Here is a 23060-nt window from a genome sequence, read left to right on the forward strand (position 1 = left end):
TTAACTTTTAATTCGCTGTATCACAATTCCAGTGAGTCAGAAGTTTACATACACTAAGTTGACTGTGCTTTTAAACAGTTTGGAAAATTCCTAAAATGATGTCATGGCTTTAGAAGCTTCTGTGAGGCTAATTGACATCATTTGAGTCAATTGGAGGTGTACCTGTGGATGTATTTCGAGGCCTACCTTCAAACACAGTACCTCTTTTCATGGGGAAATCTCCACAAGTCTGGTTCATCCTTGGGAACAATTTCCAAACGCCTGAAGGTACCGCGTTCATCTGTACAAACAATAGTACGCAAGTATAAACACCATGGGACCACGCAGCCATCATACCCCTCATCTTCTAGAGATGAACATACTTTGGTGCGACAAATGCAAATCAATCCCAGAACAACAGCAAAGTGGTGCACTTCACAAAATAGATGGCATCATGAGGATGGAAAATTATGTGGATTTATTGAAGCAACATCTCAAGACATCAGTCAGGAAGTTAAAGCTTGGTTGCAAATGGGTCTTCCAAATGGACAATGACCCCAAGCATACTTCCAAAGTTGTGGCAAAATGGCTTTTTATTTTACTAGGCAAGTCAGTTAAGAACAAATTCTTATTTTCAATGACGGAGGAGGGACTGGTGCACTTCACAAAATAGATGGCATCATGAGGATGGAAAATTATGTGGATTTATTGAAGCAACATCTCAAGACATCAGTCAGGAAGTTAAAGCTTGGTTGCAAATGGGTCTTCCAAATGGACAATGACCCCAAGCATACTTCCAAAGTTGTGGCAAAATGGCTTTTTATTTTACTAGGCAAGTCAGTTAAGAAAAATTCTTATTTTCAATGACGGCCTAGGAACAGTGGGTTAACTGCCTGTTCAGGGGTAGAACGACAGATTTGTACCTTGTCAGCTCGGGGATTCGAACTTGCATCCTTCCGGTTACTAGTCCAATGCTCTAACCACTAGGCTACCCTGCCACCCCATGGCTTAAGGACAACAAAGTCAAGGTATTGGAGTGGCCATCACAAAGCCCTGACCTCAATCCTATAGAAGTTTTGTGGGCAGAACTGAAAAAGTGTGTGCGAGCAAGGAGGCCTACAAACCTGACTCAGTTACACCAGCTCTGTCAGGAGGAATGGACCAACATTCACCCAACTTATTGTGGGAAGCATGTGGAAGGCTACCCGAAACGTTTGACCCAAGTTAAACAATTTAAAGGCAATGCTACCAAATACTAATTGAGTGTATGTAAACTTCTGACCCACTGGGAATGTGATGAAAGAAATAAAAGCTGAAATAAATCATTCTCTCTACTATTATTCTGACATTTCACATTCTTAAAATAAAGTGGTGATCCTAACTTGACCTAAAACAGGGAATTTTTACTAGGATTAAATGTCAGGAATTGTGAAAAAATGAGTTTAAATGTATTTGGCTAGAGTGTATTACACTTCTGACTTCAACTGTAGATGGATGGATAGATGGATAGATGGATAGATGGAAATGTGTGGGTGAAGCCCCAAGAGTTGTTTGTGTTCTTGTAGCTGCCATATTTCCCCCTGGTTCAGACAGCAGTGAATCTCTCTGTGTTGGACACATCTTTTAATATTTTTTATTGCATCTATCAACCCCCTCACCCACTACTCTCTACAAAACCTCACAACGCTTCCATGTAAACCTGTTGAAATCACAGGCTGTGTGTTTTTGGCCCATATTTGGTGGCTCAGTGAGTACATTGGGACCACAACCCCCACCCCCCTTCTCTCTCTTCTTGCTGGCTTTCAGGGTCTGTGAATCAGATTCGTGAGGTGGTCTTTCCTCCTGCTGATCTTTAAATGTACATACTGTATTTAAATACACAGTTAGGCAGTGATGAGGGAAAGTCTTAAACAGACAGATGCCCCTCACATGGAAACAATAGATGACAATGAGGGTGAAAAAAACCTACAGTATGCAAATCAACCTGAAGCCGGAAAATATTTCAACTAGATATCTTCAGTCTAAATTTTTCAACAGGATAACTAATTTGTTCCTGTCCCACTCTCTCATCACGTCACATAGCTCAATCTCGACCTCAATCCAGCACACTAATGTTACAAAGCTATAGGTATTAAAGTTCAAATCACTCTTAATTGTGCATAGCATTTTGATGTTGAATTTGTATTTGAATTAGCATCTTGTGGTTGGTCGATTTAAACTGGGCTCATATAGGCATACATCAAATAAAACGAATTAAACTTTGAGCTGTGAAGTATTTCAATACACTTCACTTCAGTGGTCAGTGAATGAATGAATGAAATTAGATTTTCGTGCCAAATTGCCAGTTGGTTGACACATAAACATTGTAATAGTTCACTGATCATTTTTCTTCCTGTGTTCTCTGCAGTGCGCATCACATAAAGAGTATGTCACGCCCTGACCTTAGATATCCTTTTAATTCTCTATTTGGTTAGGTCAGGGTGTGGCTAGGGTGGGCAATCTCTGTTTTCTATTTCTTTGTTAGCCGGGTATGGTTCCCAATCAGAGGCAGCTGTCTATCGTTGTCTCTGATTGGGGATCATACTTTGGCAGCTTCTTCCCACCTGTAGTTTGTGGGATCTTGTTTTGGTACTGTGCTGTTTAGCCCTACTAAACTTTACGTTTTGTTTGTATTTGTTGCATTTTCGGTGTTCATTGAATAAAATGAAGATGTACGTCTACCACGCTGCACCTTGGTCCAATCCTTCCATCAACGAGCGTAACAGATAAAAAATTTAAAAGATTCTAAATCAATACATAATAGTAAATAAGGTTATCCAAACAATAATTGTATCCCTAGAGCAATAACAATAATACATAATACAGACATACATACATACATACATACATACATACTTACATAGATATACAAACATATAAATACAGAAAAATGAAACAGAAGGCATTTGAACCCAGTCTGGCCATATCAGTAGGCTCCCATGGCCAGCCTTTTACTGGCAGCTGAGAGGAGGCGGATGAGTGATGAGATAAGATAGATTGTCTGCTGAAAGAATGTGCAGAGCCTTCAGAAAGTATAACACCCTTTGATTTTTCCACATTTTGTTGTGTTACAAAGTGGGATTAAATTATATTTAATTGTAATTATTTTGTCAACTACCAAAAATACTCTAAATGTCAAAGTGAAAGGAGAATTCTAACATTTGTAAAAACAAATATGAAAGAGAAGTATTCAACCCCCTGAGTCAATACATGTTAGAATCACCTTTGGCAGAGATTACAGCTGTGAGTCTTCCTGGGTAAATCTCCTAACAGCTTTCCACAACTGGATTGTGTAAAGATGGCCCATTATTCTTTTCAAAATTCTTCAAGTTCTGTCAAATTGTTTGTTGATCATTGAATACGTTTACATGCACACCAATAATTCAATATTAAACTGATTATGGCAGTAGGCCGAGTATGGCAATAGTCATGTAAACACTTTAACCAACCAATCAAATATATTTATAAAGCCCTTTTTACATCAGCAGATGTCACAACGTGCTATACCGAAACCCAGCCTAAAATCCCTAACAGCAAGCAATGCAGATGTACAGTAGAAGCATGGTGGCTAGGAAACACTCCCTAGAAAGGCAGGAACCTAGGAAGAAACCTAGAGAAAACCCAGGCTCTGAGAGGTGGCCAGTCCTCTTCTGGCTGTGCCAGGTGGAGATAATACATGTACATTAAGGCCAGATGACCAGCATCGTCATTCAGAGGTTGAGACAGCAGGTGCGGTAGAGAGGTAGAACGTCCGGTGAACAGGTCAGGGTTCCATAGTCGCAGGCAGAACAGTTGAAACTGGAGCAGCAGCATGACCAGGTGGACTGGGGACAGCTAGGAGTCATGAGACCAGGTAGTCCTGAGGCATGGTCCTAGGGCTCAGATCCTCTGGGAGGGGAGGAAGAGAGGGAGAGTGAGACAATTAGAGGGAGCATACTTAAATTCACACAGGACACCAGATAAGACAGGATAATTACACCAGATATAAAAGACTGACCCTAGGCCCCGGCACATAGACTATTGCAGCATAGATACTGGAGGCCGAGGCAGGGAGGGGGTCGGGGGACACTGTTTACAGTGCATTAGGAAAGTATTCAGACCCCTAGACTTTTTTCAAATGTTGTAAACGTTTTAAACAAACTATTATATTAATCTGACTGTGCATGCAACGGTACACACTGCTACACAGCCAATTTCAGGTCTTGCCATAGATTTTCAAGCAGATTTAATTCAAAACTGTAACCTGGTCACTCAGGAACATTCACTGTCTTCTTGGTAAGTAACTCCAGTGTAGATTTGGTCTTGTGTTTTAGGTTATTGTCCTGATGAAAGGTAAATATTTCATCTCCCAGAGTCTGGTGGAAAGCAGACTAAACCAGATTTTCCTCTAGAATTTTGCCTGTGCTTAGCTCCATTCCGTTATTTTTTTTTATCCTGAAAAACTCCCCAGTACTTAACAATTACAAACGATTAAATACCCATAACATGATGCAGCCACCACTATGCTTGAAAATATGGAGAGTGGTACTCAGTAGTGTGTTGTGTTGGATTTGCTCCAAACATAACACTTTGTATTCAGGACAATAAGTTAATTGCTTTGCCACATTTTTTTGCAATATTACTTTGGTGCCTTGTTGCAAACAGGATGCATGTTTGGAATATTTTTATTCTGTACAGGTTTCCTTTTTTTATTACTCTGTCAGTTACTGTAGGTTAGTATTGCAGAGTAACTACAATGTTGTTAATCCATCCTCAGTTTTCTCCCATCACAGCCATTAAACTCTGTAACTGTTTTAAAGTCACCATTTGCTTCATGGTGAAATCCCTGAGCTGTTTCCTTCCTCTCCGTCAACTGAGTAGGAAGGACGCTTGTATCTTTGTAGTGACTGGGTCTATTTATACACCATTCAAAGTGTAATTAATAACTTCACCATGTTCAAAGGGATATTCTTCAATGTCTGCTTCTTCTTTTTTAAATTCAGGCTGTAACACAATCAATTGTGGAAGAAATGTAGGGGTGTGAATACTTTCTGAAGGCACTGTATATTACATTTTTCTGTTCTGTTCAGCTGATTTTTAATCCAGATGTTGAACCTGAAGGTCTACAGTTATCTACAGTACACTCAGTGGTGGAAAAAGTACCCAGTTGTCATACTTGAGTAAAAGCATAGATTCCTTAATAGAAGTTACTCAAGTAAAAGTGAAAGTCAGCCAGTAAAATACTTATTGAGTAAAAGTATACAAGTATTTGGTTTTAAATATACTTAAGTATCAAAAGTAAAATCATTTAAAATTTAAAATTCCTTATATTAATCAAAACAAAATGTATTTGTCACATGTACCGAATAAAACAGGTGCAGACCTTGCTGTGAAATGCTTACTTACAAACCCTTAACCAATGATGCATTTACGAAAAATAGAGTTTGGAAAATATTTACTAAATAAACTAAAGTAACATAATCATATAACAATAACGAGGCAGCAGTATATATACGGGGTACCTAGTCAATGTGCTGGGGAACAGGTTCGTGGAGGTAATAGGTAATTGAGGTAATATGTACATGAACGTAGCAGTAAAGGTGCAAAGCCGACAGCACAATTTTCTTGTTTTAAAGTGTATGGACAGCCAAGTGCACACTCTAACACTCAGACATAATTTACAAAAGATGCATTTGTGTTAAGTGAGTCCAAGGAGGCAGTAGGGACGACCACGTGTTCTCTTGATAAGTGCAAGAATTTGACCATATTCCTGTCCTGCTAAGCATTCAAAATGTACTTTTGGTTGTCAGGGAAAATATTTGGCGTAAAAAGTACAGTATTGTCTTTAAGACTGTAGTGGAGTAAGTAAAAGTTGTCCAAAATAAAAATAGTAAAGTACAGATACCCTCAAAAACGTTTTAAATATTACTTTCAAGTATTTTTACTTAAGTACTTTACACCACTGAGTACACTGTGTGTACACAGAATAATACAAATAGTAAAGTACAGATACCCCCCAAAACTATTTAAATATTACCTTAAAGTATTTTTACTGAAGTACTTTACACCACTGAGTACACTTTGTGTACACAGAATACATTTTAAAAAACAGCTATGTAGAACAATGATACACCAGACTGTAAAGTCTCAATAAATGCAGCTATTATTCTCTCAAACTGTTTAGTTTGAATGTTTGGGTTTTTAAATACTTGGGTTTGTTTAAAAAAAAAAGCATTTTAAAATAAATCCCATTTCTTACCTATCCACAAAATCATTCATATCACAAGTTATTATTGATAGAATATCTCCTCTGCCATGTAACATGAGACATTATTCATATAAAGATTCCAAAATGGCCTTTCCTGTACATTGCACTTGTGCAAATGCTTTGTAAACCCGGCCAGTAGATTTACCAAAACATGCAGCCCCCTGCAATATTATCACAACTGGGCATGCATGAGTATCAGAAGTCAATATAGGTGTCGGGCCATCAATGGAATGTTGTTATATTTTTAGTAATGTGTTTTTCATTTTTATTTTCCGCTGAAGGACACTGACGTCAAAGCAGAACTGAAAATTAGACCGAATTAATTTCTGCTGTGCTTGCTTCTTTGAAACAGACGCCTTATTCCAGTCAGCTGTTTTTGTTATAGTAAGACTGAAACCAACACAAGGTGTGAGTGTGTCTTCATAGTGTTTATGCGTACAGTGGGGCAAAAAAGTATTTAGTCAGCCACCAATTGTGCAAGTTCTCCCACTTAAAAAGATGAAAGAGGCCTGTAAATTTTCATCATAGGTACACTTCAACTATGACAGACAAAATTAGATTTTTTTTCTCCAGAAAATCACATTGTAGGATTTTTTATGAATTTATTTGCAAATTATGGTGGAAAATAAGTATTTGGTCAATAACAAAAGTTTATCTCAATACTTTGTTATATACCCTTTGTTGGCAATGACAGAGGTCAAACATTTTCTGTAAGTCTTCACAAGGTTTTCACACACTGTTGCTGGTATTTTGGCCCATCCCTCCATGCAGATCTCCTCTAGAGCAGTGATGTTTTGGGGCTGTTGCTGGGCAACAGGGACTTTCAACTCCCTCCAAAGATTTCTATGGGGTTGAGATCTGGAGACTGGCTAGGCCACTCCAGGACCTTGAAATGCTTCTTACGAAGCCACTCCTTCGTTGCCCGGGCGGTGTGTTTGGGATCATTGTCATGCTGAATGACCCAGCCACGTTTCATCTTCAATGCCCTTGCTGATGGAAGGAGGTTTTCACTCAAAATCTCACGATACATGGCCCCATTCATTCTTTCCTTTACACGGATTAGTCGTCCTGGTCCCTTTGCAGAAAAACAGCCCCAAAGCATGATGTTTCCACCCCCATGCTTCACAGTAGGTATGGTGTTCTTTGGATGCAACTCAGCGTTCTTTGTCCTCCAAACACGACGAGTTGAGCTTTTACCAAAAAGTTATATTTTGGTTTCATCTGACCATATGACATTCTCCTAATCTTCTTCTGGATCATCCAAATGCTCTCTAGCAAACTTCAGACGGGCCTGGACATGTACTGGCTTAAGCAGGGGGACACGTCTGGCACTGCAGGATTTGAGTCCCTGGCGGCGTGGTGTGTTACTGATGGTAGGCTGTGTTACTTTGGTCCCAGCTCTCTGCAGGTCATTCACTAGGTCCCCCCGTGTGGTTCTAGGATTTTTGCTCACCGTTCTTGTGATCATTTTGACCCAACGGGGTGAGATCTTGCGTGGAGCCCCAGATCGAGGGAGATTATCAGTGGTCTTGTATGTCTTCCATTTCCTAATAATTGCTCCCACAGTTGATTTCTTCAAACCAAGCTGCTTACCTATTGCAGATTCAGTCTTCCCAGCCTGGTGCAGGTCTACAATTTTGTTTCTGGTGTCCTTTGATAGCTCTTTGGTCTTGGCCATAGTGGAGTTTGGAGTGTGACTGTTTGAGGTTGTGGACAGGTGTATTTTATACTGATAACAAGTTCAAACAGGTGCCATTAATGCAGGTAACGAGTGGAGGACAGAGAAGCCTTTTAAAGAAGAAGTTACAGGTCTGTGAGAGCCAGAAATCTTGCTTGCTTGTAGGTGACCAAATACTTATTTCCCACCATAATTTGCAAATAAATTCATTAAAAATCCTACAATGTGATATTCTGGATTTTTTTTCTCATTTTGTCTGTCATAGTTGAAGTGTACCTATGATGAAAATTACAGGCCTCTCTCATCTTTTTAAGTGGGAGAACTTGCACAATTGGTGGCTGACTAAATACTTTTTTGCCCCACTGTATGTGATGTGGGGAAATGTATGAACTGAATGTGTCCACCTAGTGGATAAAATGTAGTCTACAGTAGTTCAGTTTGTAGACCTTCAAAAAAATGAAAGCCCTATGAACAGATAATTGTGATGTGGATGTTTAGGAGTTTTACGGTAAATACGCGTTGCATCATGGGAATAATAGTAAAATGGAGGTGCCCGTATGGCATGCATGACTTTATACATGTCGACGCTTTAAAACGTGAATTTCGATTTGTCTATAGTTAATGAACAGCTATTAATGCGTCCCTTTGTTTTGTATTAGATTTTTATAATCATATTAGCTTGACGACTACAAGGTCATAAAGACGTGCAACGCTTCAGGTAAACATGGGCTTGCCTGTTTGCTACGCTAGCTGGCTGAGCTAGCTTAGCTAGGTCAACTTGTAAGCAAAGAGGAACATATTTTTATTTTAGCTACAGTAGCTACCTCTCTTGTTTTTGCAAACATTGTACCTAATATTACACTAGTAGCTATGTAAGTTACTAGGCTGTAGCAATATGTTTTGTCGTGCCATGTGCTGTACATTTTCTTATTTAGTTATCTAGTAAGTTTTAGCTAGCTATTTTACCTTTCAACAATGACTGACGACCTCTGTGTGTATTTCAGGTGAGCCATGTCTCTGTTGAGAGGGTGGCTGAAGGCTGGGGTGTCTCTTTGCCACTCCACACTACAAACAACCAGACAGATAGGCACTGGTATGTGTATAATACATTGAAATTCAGATGCAATGTTTTGTAGCTGCTGTAAATGTCATAATAGGCCTATTTTGTGAGCTCACAATTTTCCAACCAGGGCCCTGTGAATTTGATACGTCATACCAAGGCGATCTGTTTTAATGTATGTACTACAAACAGTACACTGAAACATTAGGCGTCATACAATCGTTGTTTATACTGTAGCATTAGTCATTATAGTTATTCTTGTCAATTTAACATTCTATTGGTACTGGAAGTAGCCCAGCTAATGAGATCAAAATGTGTGTTACAGGTGTGTGCTGTCCAGTCCGTATGAATGCCATTCCTGAGCTGAAGAAGGTGGACAGGTGGACTGAGAAGAGGAGCATGTTTGGGGTTTATGACAACATAGGAATTTTAGGTATTTGAGAAGTTATCAGCATCAAATCATAGCTCATTTGACCTGATGTCAAGACATTGAGTTGATGCATAACTTTCATATCTTTATGAAAGTGCTGTCCAGTCTCTTGGGACCCGAACCATTTCAGCATCATAACACTGTCCTCTGGACAAACTTAAAATATACTCTTGGTTACCAGGTAGATATGAAAATGGACACATGATGAAAATGTCACTTTTGCCCCCCCCCCCTACTAAAAATGTAATGTAAAGCTTTTGCCATATTGCCAGTTGATACAAAATGGTACAGTGCTGTCTATTTGGGGTTAAACCAATTCCAGCACCATGGCACTGTCCACAAATACTGCCCAATCTATGAGGCTAAAACCATTTCAGTTTCAGCGACATGCTGCTGTCCAGTTTCTATGGGGTTTGACCCATTTCAGCACCATTGCACTGTTCAGAAATACATAGGCACGGGTCGAACTACACACACACTCTCTCCTATAACAGGCCTTACATCTCTAACGCGTTGTCTGTAGGTGACTTCAAAGCCCACCCTAAGGATCTGATCGTCGGGCCGGTCTGGGTGAAGGGTTTCCGTGGCAATGAGCTGCAGCGTCTGACGAGGAAGAAGAGGATGGTAGGAGACAGGATGATGACGCAGGACAAACATGATATGGAGAAGAGGATCCGCTTCCTCTATCGACACTTCAACCGCTTTGGGAAACATCGCTGATCTGATCTGGGACTGAGCGGTCTGGCTAAACGACTACTGTACTAACAACCTGCCCACTGGACCACATTCAGACTCTAAAGAGAGAAATGTGAGCTACTCAGTTATGCCACTTAGATTTATATCAGCCCCTTATTTTCACCATTTGGTAAGAGGAAGCTGATTGTACATTTTCTGTTAAGTTGACAGCTGGAAAATGTTGGATTCATTTAGTATTGTTAGCACTAAATCAATACGCACATCTGTAAAATACATGTTTTGAACCACACTAAAATGTGATGCTCTATGGTTGGTTAATATTATCACATTGGGGACTAATGTAAGTCATGTTGTGGGTATACCATGTGTTGTGTAAGATGATAATAAACAGAAGCTCATTACATTTGAGTGATTTTTATTGTAAGCCTACATTAGTATTTGACCTTAAGGTAGTTAGTTATTTTTACCTAAATTATTGATCCATGTGAATGTGCCTATAGCAGTAATTGATATATATATATATATTCAATAATCAATCAGTTAACCAAATATTATATTTGACTAAGCATTTCTCATATTAAATTGCCCCACGGCGTGGCTAGCACGTTTTCAATGCAACCGACGACCGGGTTATATTGATCCATACCACAGCTCACTGCTGTGCAATAACGTTTGCACTGCGTCCTCTCTCATTTTGTATTAATGTACTAAAGAGGAATAACCGAGTTGTGGTCATGATGAAACGAGTAACTCAAACATAGAGACAGATAGTGAGTGTTCTGGGTGTTCGTGAGAGGCCTAGTCGTCCGGGTGGAGAAGGGAGCACTTACAAGCCAGAGCGCGTGTGTGTGTGTGGGGGGGAGGGGGGGGTTGCGGAGTCAACATTCTGTACCAAGCAATGTACCGCAGTGTCGTCCTGCCGCCCTATCCGACACAGAGAAAACTGCAGTACTGCAAAGTGTGGAGAGAGAGAAAGGGGAGCGCAAGAAAGAGGAGGGAGGGGGCTGGGAAAGAGGTACCGCACCATCGTTATGAGTCCAACTGGAGAGAGAGAGGGGAAGGGGAGCGACGCATTATTGCAGTATAGTGCCATCACACAAACACACTAACGAAATTAGCGCACTAACCCACAAACCGACACACACAGATACGCTTCCACACACTCGCCGGGAGAGGGGGAACAACGGTGGTGTTAGATAATTCTGAAATTAGACCACCGGAAAATAGTGAAATTATATAATTGGGTAATCTAAAGGAACATGAAATCAGTTGTGTTTAGATTTTGAAGGGTAACGTGCAACCTAAACCATTGGTGTGATTTTGAGCATCTCGAATCAGCATTCTTGGAATATCACGACTTCTCTTGCATAGATTTATTATCTAAAGAAATTCGTCAAGCATCCTTGGATTTATCTCTTATAGATTTTACGAACTGAAATTGAGAATCTGTGCATCAGCCGTATTCACTTTCAACCTCTTTTTCCGCTGCCTTTCTTCGAGCGAATTATTACCCGACGCTTGCCTGGGTATTGCGGTACTTTGGGGATGACTTGCGGTGCTAAAGCATTGCTTTGAGATTACTGCATCAGCTTCTGCATCCGTTTGTTATTAACGCATCCATTTAATCAGTCGAGTCTCTGAGGTTCTGGACATCTTTGGACGACAGCAGAGGTTTTTCCCATTGCTTTTTTGTGATTTCGCTTTTTAAATTTTTGACTTCAGGCCCTTCGTCTCTCGCGCTCTCTCTCTCGCCCCCCTCCCCTACCCCCACAGCTCACTGACAGTGAGTCAGTTCCAAGCAGCTGCATAGAAGATGTGAGTATCAATGCAGGGCTTCCTCTTTTTTACTTATTCTATTGATTTGTTCTATTCACTAAACATGTTTTATTCTAATATGTTGAGTATTTATATCATGTTGTCAGGCTCTTTCTATGCTCTATTGATTTGTTCTAGCTTAATGTATTTTGCTGACGCAAGTCTTTTTCCGACACAGCAGCTCTGAATGATGGATCTCGTCTACTGTAGTTGATTACCCTCAGTCCTCTTCTGGGCTTCAAAAGAAATTCATTTTTTGAATGATTATTTTAATTAATAATTGGCTTATTTCAGCTGAAATTATGTTTTCTTTCTTTATACTATGGGGTTTGAACCATATGGTTCTAGGGACTTCCAGGTTATCAAATGTCTGTGAAGTATTAGAAAATCAATATCAATGTGAACGAATTGGTCTGAGCTGAGGCTAAGACTGTGCAGGATGTTCGTCTTCTTCTCCTGTTACAGGAGGAAATACAGTAGGGTACTACGCATGACATCTGGGATGTTTGTCTTCTTCTCCTGTTACAGGAGGAAATACAGTAGGGTGCTACGCATGACATCTGGGATGTTTGTCTTCTTCTCCTGTTACAGGAGCAAATACAGTAGGGTGCTACGCATGACATCTGGGATGTTTGTCTTCTTCTCCTGTTACAGGAGGAAATACAGTAGGGTGCTACGCATGACATCTGGGATGTTTGTCTTCTTCTCCTGTTACAGGAGGAAATACAGTAGGGTACTACTACGCATGACATCTGGGATGTTTGTCTTCTCCTGTTACAGGAGGAAATACAGTAGGGTGCTACGCATGACATCTGGGATGTTTGTCTTCTCCTGTTACAGGAGGAAATACAGTAGGGTGCTACGCATGACATCTGGGATGTTTGTCTTCTTCTCCTGTTACAGGAGGAAATACAGTAGGGTACTACGCATGACACCTGGGATGTTTGTCTTCTTCTCCTGTTACAGGAGGAAATACAGTAGGGTGCTACGCATGACATCTGGGATGTTTGTCTTCTTCTCCTGTTACAGGAGGAAATACATTAGGGTGCTACGCATGAAATCTGGGATGTTTGTCTTCTTCTCCTGTTACAGGAGGAAATACAGTAGGGTGCTACACATGACATCTGGGATGTTTGTCTTCTTCTCCTGTTACAGGAGGAAATACAGTAGGGTGCTACGCATGACATCTGGGATGTTTGTCTTCTTCTCCTGTTACAGGAGGAAATACAGTAGGGTGCTACGCATGACATCTGGGATGTTTGTCTTCTCCTGTTACATTAGGAAATACAGTAGGGTACTACGCATGACATCTGGGATGTTTGTCTTCTTCTCCTGTTACAGGAGGAAATACAGTAGGGTGCTACGCATGACATCTGGGATGTTTGTCTTCTTCTCCTGTTACAGGAGGAAATACAGTAGGGTACTACTACGCATGACATCTGGGATGTTTGTCTTCTTCTCCAGTTACAGGAGGAAATACAGTAGGGTGCTACGCATGACATCTGGGATGTTTGTCTTCTTCTCCAGTTACAGGAGGAAATACAGTAGGGTGCTACGCATGACATCTGGGATGTTTGTCTTCTTCTCCTGTTACAGGAGGAAATACAGTAGGGTGCTACGCATGACATCTGGGATGTTTGTTTTCTTCTCCTGTTACAGGAGGAAATACAGTAGGGTGCTACGCATGACATCTGGGATGTTTGTCTTCTTCTCCTGTTACAGGAGGAAATACAGTAGGGTACTACTACGCATGACATCTGGGATGTTTGTCTTCTTCTCCTGTTACAGGAGGAAATACAGTAGGGTGCTACGCATGACATCTGGGATGTTTGTCTTCTTCTCCTGTTACAGGAGGAAATACAGTAGGGTGCTACTACGCATGACATCTGGGATGTTTGTCTTCTTCTCCTGTTACAGGAGGAAATACAGTAGGGTACTACGCATGACATCTGGGATGTTTGTCTTCTTCTCCTGTTACAGGAGGAAATACAGTAGGGTACTACGCATGACATCTGGGATGTTTGTCTTCTTCTCCTGTTACAGGAGGAAATACAGTAGGGTGCTACGCATGACATCTGGGATGAGACTGTCCTGCACCTGCAGTATAGAACAACTTCATGCCTTTCAAATGATGGCTATATTCTTCATGCGATAGTTGCCTGTACTGTATATTTGGCTATTTTCAATAGTCTGAGTCAGGACCAACACCCACATAGGAGTCCATGGAGGCTGTCTGTGTTAGAACGCTCCCCCTCTCACCCCTCCCCTTTCCCTCATCACCCCTCCTCCCCCTCTCTTTCGCCTTCTCTGAACCAAATTAGTTGTTTGCCCCATCTTTTAACCCTTCTTAGTTTTCTCTCTATTCTCTCCCTTTATTCCCTTTCTCCTTATCCCTCTCTCTTAATCTCCCTCTTCTCTCCAATATCTCCTGTTCACCATCTCTACAGCCCCCCCTTACTTTTCTTTTGGCCTTTCCTCTCATCCTCCTCTTCTTATCTCCATCTTGCTTAATCTGACTCTCTCTCTCCATCTCTCTCTGTCCCCCTCTCCACTCTCTTTCTTTCTCTCTCTCTCTCTTTTTTCTCTCTCTCTCTCTCTCCCCTCTCTCTCTCTCTCTCTCTCTCTCTCGTTCTGTCTCCCCCTCTCTCTCTCATTCTGTCTCCCCCTCTCTCTCTCTCGTTCTGTCTCCCCCCTCTCTCTCTCTCGTTCTGTCCCCCCCCTCTCTCGCTCATTCTGTCTCCCCCTCTCTCTCTCTTGTTCTGTCTCTCGCCCCTCTCTCCCTCTCTCTCTGTCTCAGGGAGGCATCTATCCCATGTACAACTCTGACTTTATCCCCTTTATTCTCCTCACCAACAGCTTTGCTCATTTCTGTACCTCATCATTCATCTTTCTAATGCATCGCATTAGTGAAAACCAAGACTGTTCTCAGGGCATTCTCCCAATATTCTATGAAAAGTCACTTCTGTTAGTCAAAACCGGCAGACCTGCTCCGAGAACAGTCTTGGTTTCCACTAATGCGATATATCCAATACACTTCCTCTCCCTCTTCCCCTCTCTTGCTTCCAATTCCTTCCTTTAGCTCATATCCCTTATTTCCTCCTCCTCCTCCTCTTTCCACTCTCCTCATTATACCTGCCCTTCTGTGTTTTTAAACTTTTAATCTGAATGTCTTTTATCACTGAGTACTGTTATCAAGGCTTATTTTAAAAAAAGATAGAGTTACAACACCTCTAAAATGTAGTTGTTTCAGCTTGACTGCTAAATGTAAAATGTTCTCCTCCTCCCCTTCCCCCTCTCCCTCACATCTGTCCCTTCTCTTCCTCTCCCCTTTCTCATCTCCCCATTTATTTTTCTTCCCCTTCCTCATCTCTCTTCCCGTCTCCCTCCTTCCCCCCGCCTATCCCTCGCTTTCCCATTTCTTCTCCTCTCTGTCCCTTCCTACCTCTCTCCCCTTCCCAGGTCTGCCCCAGACGCTGCTCCCCCAGCTGGACCTCCCGGAGCCCCAGGGGCCCCAGGAGCAGATGGAGCCCCAGGTGGAGGGCCCCCACCCCCTCCTCCCAACACCTCCAGCAACCGCAGGCTACAACAGACACAGGCCCAAGTGGAGGAGGTGAGCTAGTGTGACACGCACATACAGTACCAACCAACCTGCTCCAGGTTTCGATACCATGCTCCTAACAGTACTCCCACTCGTGCCAAATCATATAGTACAACATTTTAAAATACAGCAAGTAGCTAGCTTGTCAATCTGGGATTGACGTCACAGCGTGAGACAACTAGCAGCAATTAGGCCAGATCTGGGCTGCATTTCCAGTTACTCCCTGCACTCATTCACTCTCCTTGGTGTAAGCAACAGCGCCACCTAGTTTCCCCCTTTTTGATTTCATTTATCCAGTTCAATGAAATAGGGGAAGGGAAGGAATGAGGGCAGAAGTAAAGGAAGAACCTTCTGGACTGAAATGCAGTCCCAAGTCAAGCTGTAGAAACAGAGCTGACATTCTTTGATTGTTGGGAAATCTAAAAATAGAGTAGCATAGTCTACTCTACAATGCAATTTGATTTGTTTTACGATTTATTTCAGTAATGCTTTGGCTATCCAGTCTCCGTCAGGGTGTGGGGGTGTGGCTTTCTGGGATCAACATGATATTCCATCGACCTGACAACATGAATTTGTCATTTTATTGCTGTGTGTTTGTGGTGTGTGCATAATGAATGAAGCGCTGAGAAATGTTGTAACAACTATTCCAAAATACAATACCCAAGATATCAATTTGGCTAGCATACAATACAACATGGCTAGCATACAATACAACATGGCTAGCATACAATACAACATGGCTAGCATACAATACAACATGGCTAGCATACAATACAACATGGCTAGCATACAATACAACATGGCTAGCATACAATACAACATGGCTAGCATACAATACAACATGGCTAGCATACAATACAACATGGCTAGCATACGATACAACATGGCTAGCATACGATACAACATGGCTAGCATACAATACAACATGGCTAGCATACGATACAACATGGCTGTCTATGATGATGTTTTATATATTCTATTTTTATGGCCAACGTTATGTTAGCTATTAACATAAATTGATCAACCATGTTATTTTCTTTATGTTAGTAATGGACTGCACTGCAGCTTGGGAATGGTTTCATGCTGTATTAAATTGTGTGATGTGGGCTTCTATGGCTCGGGATGTCAGTAAATTCCTCTCCTCTCCTCTCCTCTCCTCTCCTCTCCTCTTCTCTTCTCTTCTCTTCTCTTCTCTTCTCTTCTCTTCTCTTCTCTTCTCTTCTCTTCTCTTCTCTTCTCTTCTCTCTCCTCCTCTCCTCTCCTCTCCTCTCCTCTCCCTACCTTACCCCTCTCCTCTCCTCTTCTCTTCCCTCTCCTCTCCTCTCCTCTCCCTACCTTACCCCTCTCCTCTCCTCTTCTCTTCCCTCTCCTCTCCTCTCCTCTCCCCACCTACCCCTCTCCTCTCCTCTCCTCTTCTCTTCTCTTCTCTTCTCTTCTCTTCTCTTCTCTTCTCTTCTCTTCTCTTCTCTTCTCTTCTCTTCTCTTCCCTCTCCTCTCCCTACCTTACCCCTCTCCTTCTTCTCTTCTCTTCTCTTCTCTTCTCTTCTCTTCTCTTCTCTTCTCTTCTCTTCTCTTCTCTTCTCTTCTCTTCTCTTCTCTTCTCTTCCCTCTCCTCTCCTCTCCCCACCTACCCCTCTCCTCTCCCCACCTACCCCCTCCTCTCCTCTCCTCTCCTCTCCTCTCCTCTCCAGGTGGTGGATATTATGCGGGTGAATGTGGACAAGGTTCTGGAGAGGGACCAGAAGCTGTCGGAGCTGGATGACAGAGCGGATGCTCTCCAGGCCGGGGCCTCCCAGTTCGAGAGCTGTGCAGCCAAACTCAAGAGCAAATACTGGTGGAAAAACGCAAAGGTAATGACAGTGATCAAGGATTATATTGTCATTCACATTAGCAGACACTTTCATCCAAAAGGACTTAAAATGATCATATTCAGGAGAACTGCAAGGTAATGGTAATATTGATAATGAATGTAATAGGGTTATTTAGCCAACTCTTTCTATCCATACAACATGTCTGTCTATGACAGGGTAGCCTAGTGGTTAGAGCGTTGGGCTAGTAACCGGAAGGTTGCAAGTTCAAATCCCCGAGCTGACAAGGTACAAATCTGTCGTTCTGCCCCTGAACAGTTAACCCACTGTTCCTAGGCCGTCATTGAAAATAAGAATTTGTTCTTAACTGACTTGCCTAGTTAAATAAAGGTAAAATAAAAAATAAAATAAATAAGAAAGTGACAGTGTACTGTCATATATTCAAGTTAACATATATATCCAGTGTACTGTATGTGGCCCATGAGGGAATCATTCAGAGCCACAACTGTGGTGGTGTTGCAACGCCAGTAACATGCTCCACCAACCAGTACCATGCTCCACCAACCAGTACCATGCTCCACCAACCAGTACCATGCTCCACCAACCAGTACCACACTCCACCAACCAGTACCATGCTCCACCAACCAGTACCATGCTCCACCAACCAGTACCATGCTCCACCAACCAGTACCACACTCCACCAACCAGTACCATGCTCCACCAACCAGTACCACACTCCACCAACCAGTACCATGCTCCACCAACCAGTACCACACTCCACCAACCAGTACCATGCTCCACCAACCAGTACCACACTCCACCAACCAGTACCATGCTCCACCAACCAGTACCACACTCCACCAACCAGTACCATGCTCCACCAACCAGTACCATGCTCCATCAACCAGTACCATGCTCCACCAACCAGTACCATGCTCCACCAACCAGTACCATGCTCCACCAACCAGTACCACGCTCCACCAACCAGTACCATGCTCCACCAACCAGTACCACGCTCCACCAACCAGTACCACACTCCACCAACCAGTACCATGCTCCACCAACCAGTACCATGCTCCATCAACCAGTACCACGCTCCACCAACCAGTACCACGCTCCACCAACCAGTACCATGCTCCACCAACCAGTACCATGCTCCACCAACCAGTACCACGCTCCACCAACCAGTACCACGCTCCACCAACCAACTGAGCCATGGTGGTGCAGGGCGCTGAGGCGAACACACAGCGTCTGTCCCTGGAACGCTGACACCCCCCTTTCCCGCGCACTAATCCCCTAATTAGCGTCTGTGGGCGAGAGGAGCGGCGCTCCGGAGAATGGGGAAATAGGGAGGCTCTCACTGCAGAGTTTTCTCTACATGCAGTTATTCTTATTAATTACATAGCAATAGCACCAAAAATACACTGACTGGACACAAGGGAGTGTGATGAAATGTTATGCTCTGCTTTTTGTGTTTGTCATCGTGCTGGGTTGGTGGTGTGTGTGTGTGTGTGTGTGTGTGTGTGTGTGTGTGTGTGTGTTTTTTTTTTTGTCAGCAGGACTAACGTTAATCCGCAGAGACTTCATCCCTGAATAAAAAACACATGTTTAATCATCCTGAGGAAAATCTATCAGGTTTATTAACTAGAAGAATAAAGAAAGCCTTTAACTCTCCATTTGCTTTTCTTTCCAGATGATGATCATTATGGGTATCATTGGAGTTCTTGTGGTCGGAGTCCTTTTCTGTAAGTACCATTATTCACTTTCCCCTATTACCATTCATTGATACCCACTCGCATGTAGCCAGTTAGAGGGCATATGAATTATTGTGCAGATTAAATGAATGTCCATACTTCTGTATCGCATTAGCGGATACTCACACTGCTCTCAGGGCAAGTCTGCCGGTTTGATTAGCAGAAGTGACTTTTCGTAGCTGGTTAGGAGAATTAACGTGGCAGGTTAGGAGAATTAGGTTAAAGTTAGGAAAATGGTTAGGGTTAGCTAAAATGCTAACAATATCTAGCTGCAGCCAGGCCTGTCCTGAGAACAGTCTTGGTTTCCACTAATGCAATTCTGAATCCATACTAGTCAAGTGCAGTAGATATTAAGGAGAAGGCCACAGCTATAATCAGTGTGCACTTATAACAGGCCCAGGTCTGCCCTGCTCTGACGGTCTCCTAGTGCTTACTCTTATGTCAATAATTCATGACAACTTATTACAGTACATGATTGAAACAGTATAAGGCCTCTGTTACCAGTCATTCAGTAGAAACAACACATGTGTAGATTTAGGCCACTGAATGCAAATATCATTATTTAGCTGTAAACACATTGTTAGATGTATCTTCAGTTTGTGATTTAGGAACCCATAAATCTGCTGACACAATTATTGAATGATCTCTCTCCCCCTCTTTCTCTTTCTCTCCCCCCTCCTCTACCCTTTATATATCCCTCTCTCTCTCTCCCTCTCGCTCCCCTATTTCTCCCTACCCCCTCTACCCTTTATATATCCCTCTCTCTCTCCCTCTCGCTCCCCTATTTCTCCCTACCCCCTCTACCCTTTATATATCCCTCTCTCTCCCCCTCTTTCTCTTTCTCCCTATCCCCTCTACCCTTATATATCCCTCTCTCTCCCTATTTCTCCCTACCCCCTCTACCCTTTATATATCCCTCTCTCTCCCCTCTTTCTCTTTCTCCCTACCCCCTCTACCCTTTATATATCCCTCTCTCTCCCCCTCTTTCTCTCCCCCTCTACCCTTTATATATCCCTCTCTCTCTCCTCTCTCTCCCCTATTTCTCCCTACCCCCTCTACCCTTTATATATCCCTCTCTCTCCCCCTCTTTCTCTTTCTCCCTATCCCCTCTACCCTTATATATCCCTCTCTCTCCCCTATTTCTCCCTACCCCCTCTACCCTTTATATATCCCTCTCTCTCCCCCTCTTTCTCTTTCTCCCTATCCCCTCTACCCTTATATATCCCTCTCTCTCCCTATTTCTCCCTACCCCCTCTACCCTTTATATATCCCTCTCTCTCTCCCTCTCTCTCCCCTATTTCTCCCTACCCCCTCTACCCTTTATATATCCCTCTCTCTCCCCCTCTTTCTCTTTCTCCCTACCCCCCTCTACCCTTTATATATCCCTCTCTCTCTCCCCCTCTATCTCCCTCTCTCTCCCCTATTTCTCCCTACCCCCCCCTCTATCCTTTATATATCCCCCTCTCTCCCCCTCTTTCTCTTTCTCCCTACCCCCCTCTATCCTTTATATATCCCCCTCTCTCCCCCTCTTTCTCTTTCTCCCTACCCCCTCTATCCTTTATATATCCCCCTCGCTCCCCCTCTTTCTCTTTCTCCCTACCCCCTCTATCCTTTATATATCCCCCTCTCTCCCCCTCTTTCTCTTTCTCCCTACCCCCTCTACCCTTTATATATCCCTCTCTCTCTCCCTCTCTTTCTCCCTACCCCCTCTACCCTTTATATATCCCTCTCTCTCTCTCCCTCTCTCTTTCTCCCTACCCCCTCTACCCTTTATATATCCCTCTCTCCCCCCCTCTATCTCTTTCTCCCCCTCCCCCTCTACCCTTTATATATCCCTCTCCCCCCTCTATCTCTTTCTCCCCCTCCCCCTCTACCCTTTATATATCCCTCTCTCCCCCCTCTACCCTTTATATATCCCTCTCTCCCCCTCTATCTCTTTCTCCCCCTCCCCCTCTACCCTTTATATATCCCTCTCTCTCCCTCTCGCTCTCCATCTTTCTCATAGTGTACTTCTTCTATTGAGTAATCCCAGCGTGGCAGGACACAGACATGAGAGCGGAATAGAAGAGAAGAAGAAAACAAAATCGACCCAGATCCAAACTCCAGTCCCGCCCCCTTTATCCTCCACACCAGGTCTTCCATCTAGCACTTAAACATGACGCTAGTGTGTAGATGTTGTTGCTCTCTTTTCTCTTCGTCCTCCTGCCCTTCTTTTTGATCCATCTTTCTTCCTCTGTTTTGGTGTGCTGTCTCACTCACTATCTCCTGCCTCTGTGTCTCATACATTATTGAAGTGTGCAGTAGGGAAAGAGAGCAGGAAGGGAATGAAGGAGGGACGAAATAAGAAACCCCCTGTGACACAGGGACAGAGAGGACTGGAGCATACTGTAGGGAAAGAGAGAGAGAGAGAGAAAGCAGGAAGAAGTGAAAGAGCATGGAGAGAGAGGGAGTGCAAGGAGAGAGCAGCAGAGAAGCAGTTCTTTCTATCCAGATACGCCAAAGCTTGTTCGTGTTACCTTTTGGAGAGCATACCACATTTGTAAATTGATACTGACATACAGTACCTAACAACCCCTCCTGATCCCCTACCTCATACCACTACCATTATAAACACTACTTACTAATACAAGGTCATGTTTAAGAGTATGATCATTTTGTCATGTGTGTGTGTGTACTTGTGATCCAAATCAGTGTAGCCAGTAGCTTTTTCCAGGGTTAGTTGATGTAGGCCTTGACGGGCATTCCTGCCTTTTCCTTTACCTCCCTCTTCCTCTCACTCGCTGACTGTGGTGTTTAAGAGAGAGATAGAGAGAGAATAAGAAAAGCCAGGAAGGATACTGGAAAAGGCAGAAACCACTTTTGGGACACTGACTTTTAGTATATCTTTATTCTTGTACCACAGACAGACAGACGGACAGTTAGCTAGATTGACATTGACAGACAGAAACAGACAGTCTGTACCTACATAGAGTATTCTTTCAGGAGTGCAGACAAAAGTCTATAGAGTATTAATTCTGGACACACCTAAAGGCAGGTCTGTGTAATAAAACATAGTACATTTCTGATTGATTAGTGAGCAGCTTTACTGTGTTGTGGTTGTGTTCAGACACTCTTGTACGTTCTAGTAGAGAGGGTACAGGGTTAGGGAGGAATGGTTCAATAGACTGTCCCCTATCTGGAGAGGACATAACCAAATAACCCACTTCCTGTACATCAAACCAACAAAAACACACACACTGTTACCTACAGTAGCCAATAGACTGTTACCTATAGTAGCCAATAGGCTGTTACCTACAGTATCCAATAGGCCCAATGGAAGTAGTGTTTGTGTCTTACTTGACTTGCATGGCAGACGATGTCCATAGTTTTGCCTATTTGTGTGACCTATGTATCTGCCATTTCTGAAACTTAACTGCCGATTGTACATTTATTTTGTTTGGTTTAGTGGTTTTCAGGACCTGTGTATAGGCTACTGTATCTATGCGCCCAATTAGTAACTCATGCGTATGCAATGTAATGAAGCTCAAGAGTTTGCCAAATGTTTGTTGCTCACATGCTTTCAAAATAACTAATACACAACCAGAGAACAATGTTTGCTACAGTAGTATTCTGTCAGGGAAAAAACAAAAAACGAAAACCATAGTAGCGTACAAGTAGTACTATAAAGTACTTCATCTTTGCCAGACTATTGCTCCTGAAAATGTGTTTTTTAGTTAGTTTATATTTTACTTTTGGTGTTGGATATTCCAGAAAATATCATTTCTCTCAATGGTTGATAAAGAGTGACTGTTTGACACATTGTACCAAAAAAAATAAAAAAAATAGCTATGTGTAAATTGCATTTCTGAATGAAAATAGTGGTGATTCCTCAAAACAATGATCTAATAATATTGTGCAATAATATTATTAGGTAAATAAATGATACAACATGATAATACTGGGAGAGATACAACTGG

General features: G+C 42.5%; 2 protein-coding genes across 2 annotated transcripts; both read left to right on the top strand.

Moving 5' to 3' along the window:
- The first annotated feature begins 8464 nt into the window (after window positions 1-8464).
- On the top strand, window positions 8465-10532 carry mrpl51 (mitochondrial ribosomal protein L51). The gene is made up of 4 exons (XM_029679097.2): window positions 8465-8661; window positions 8948-9036; window positions 9329-9436; window positions 9957-10532. The coding sequence occupies exons 2-4, from the start codon at window positions 8955-8957 to the stop codon at window positions 10151-10153; spliced, it is 387 nt and encodes a 128-aa protein (XP_029534957.1). The 5' UTR covers window positions 8465-8661; window positions 8948-8954; the 3' UTR covers window positions 10154-10532.
- A 550-nt stretch (window positions 10533-11082) lies between these two features.
- Window positions 11083-23056, top strand: LOC115142086 (vesicle-associated membrane protein 1-like). Its single transcript, XM_065007579.1, has 5 exons — window positions 11083-11944; window positions 15404-15554; window positions 17234-17392; window positions 19044-19095; window positions 21110-23056. Coding segments are annotated over exons 1-5 (381 nt in total). The 5' UTR covers window positions 11083-11942; the 3' UTR covers window positions 21127-23056.
- Window positions 23057-23060: the final 4 nt, after the last annotated feature.

The sequence above is a fragment of the Oncorhynchus nerka genome, linkage group LG3 (assembly GCF_034236695.1).
Source record: "Oncorhynchus nerka isolate Pitt River linkage group LG3, Oner_Uvic_2.0, whole genome shotgun sequence".
Taxonomy (NCBI): Eukaryota; Metazoa; Chordata; class Actinopteri; order Salmoniformes; family Salmonidae; genus Oncorhynchus; species Oncorhynchus nerka.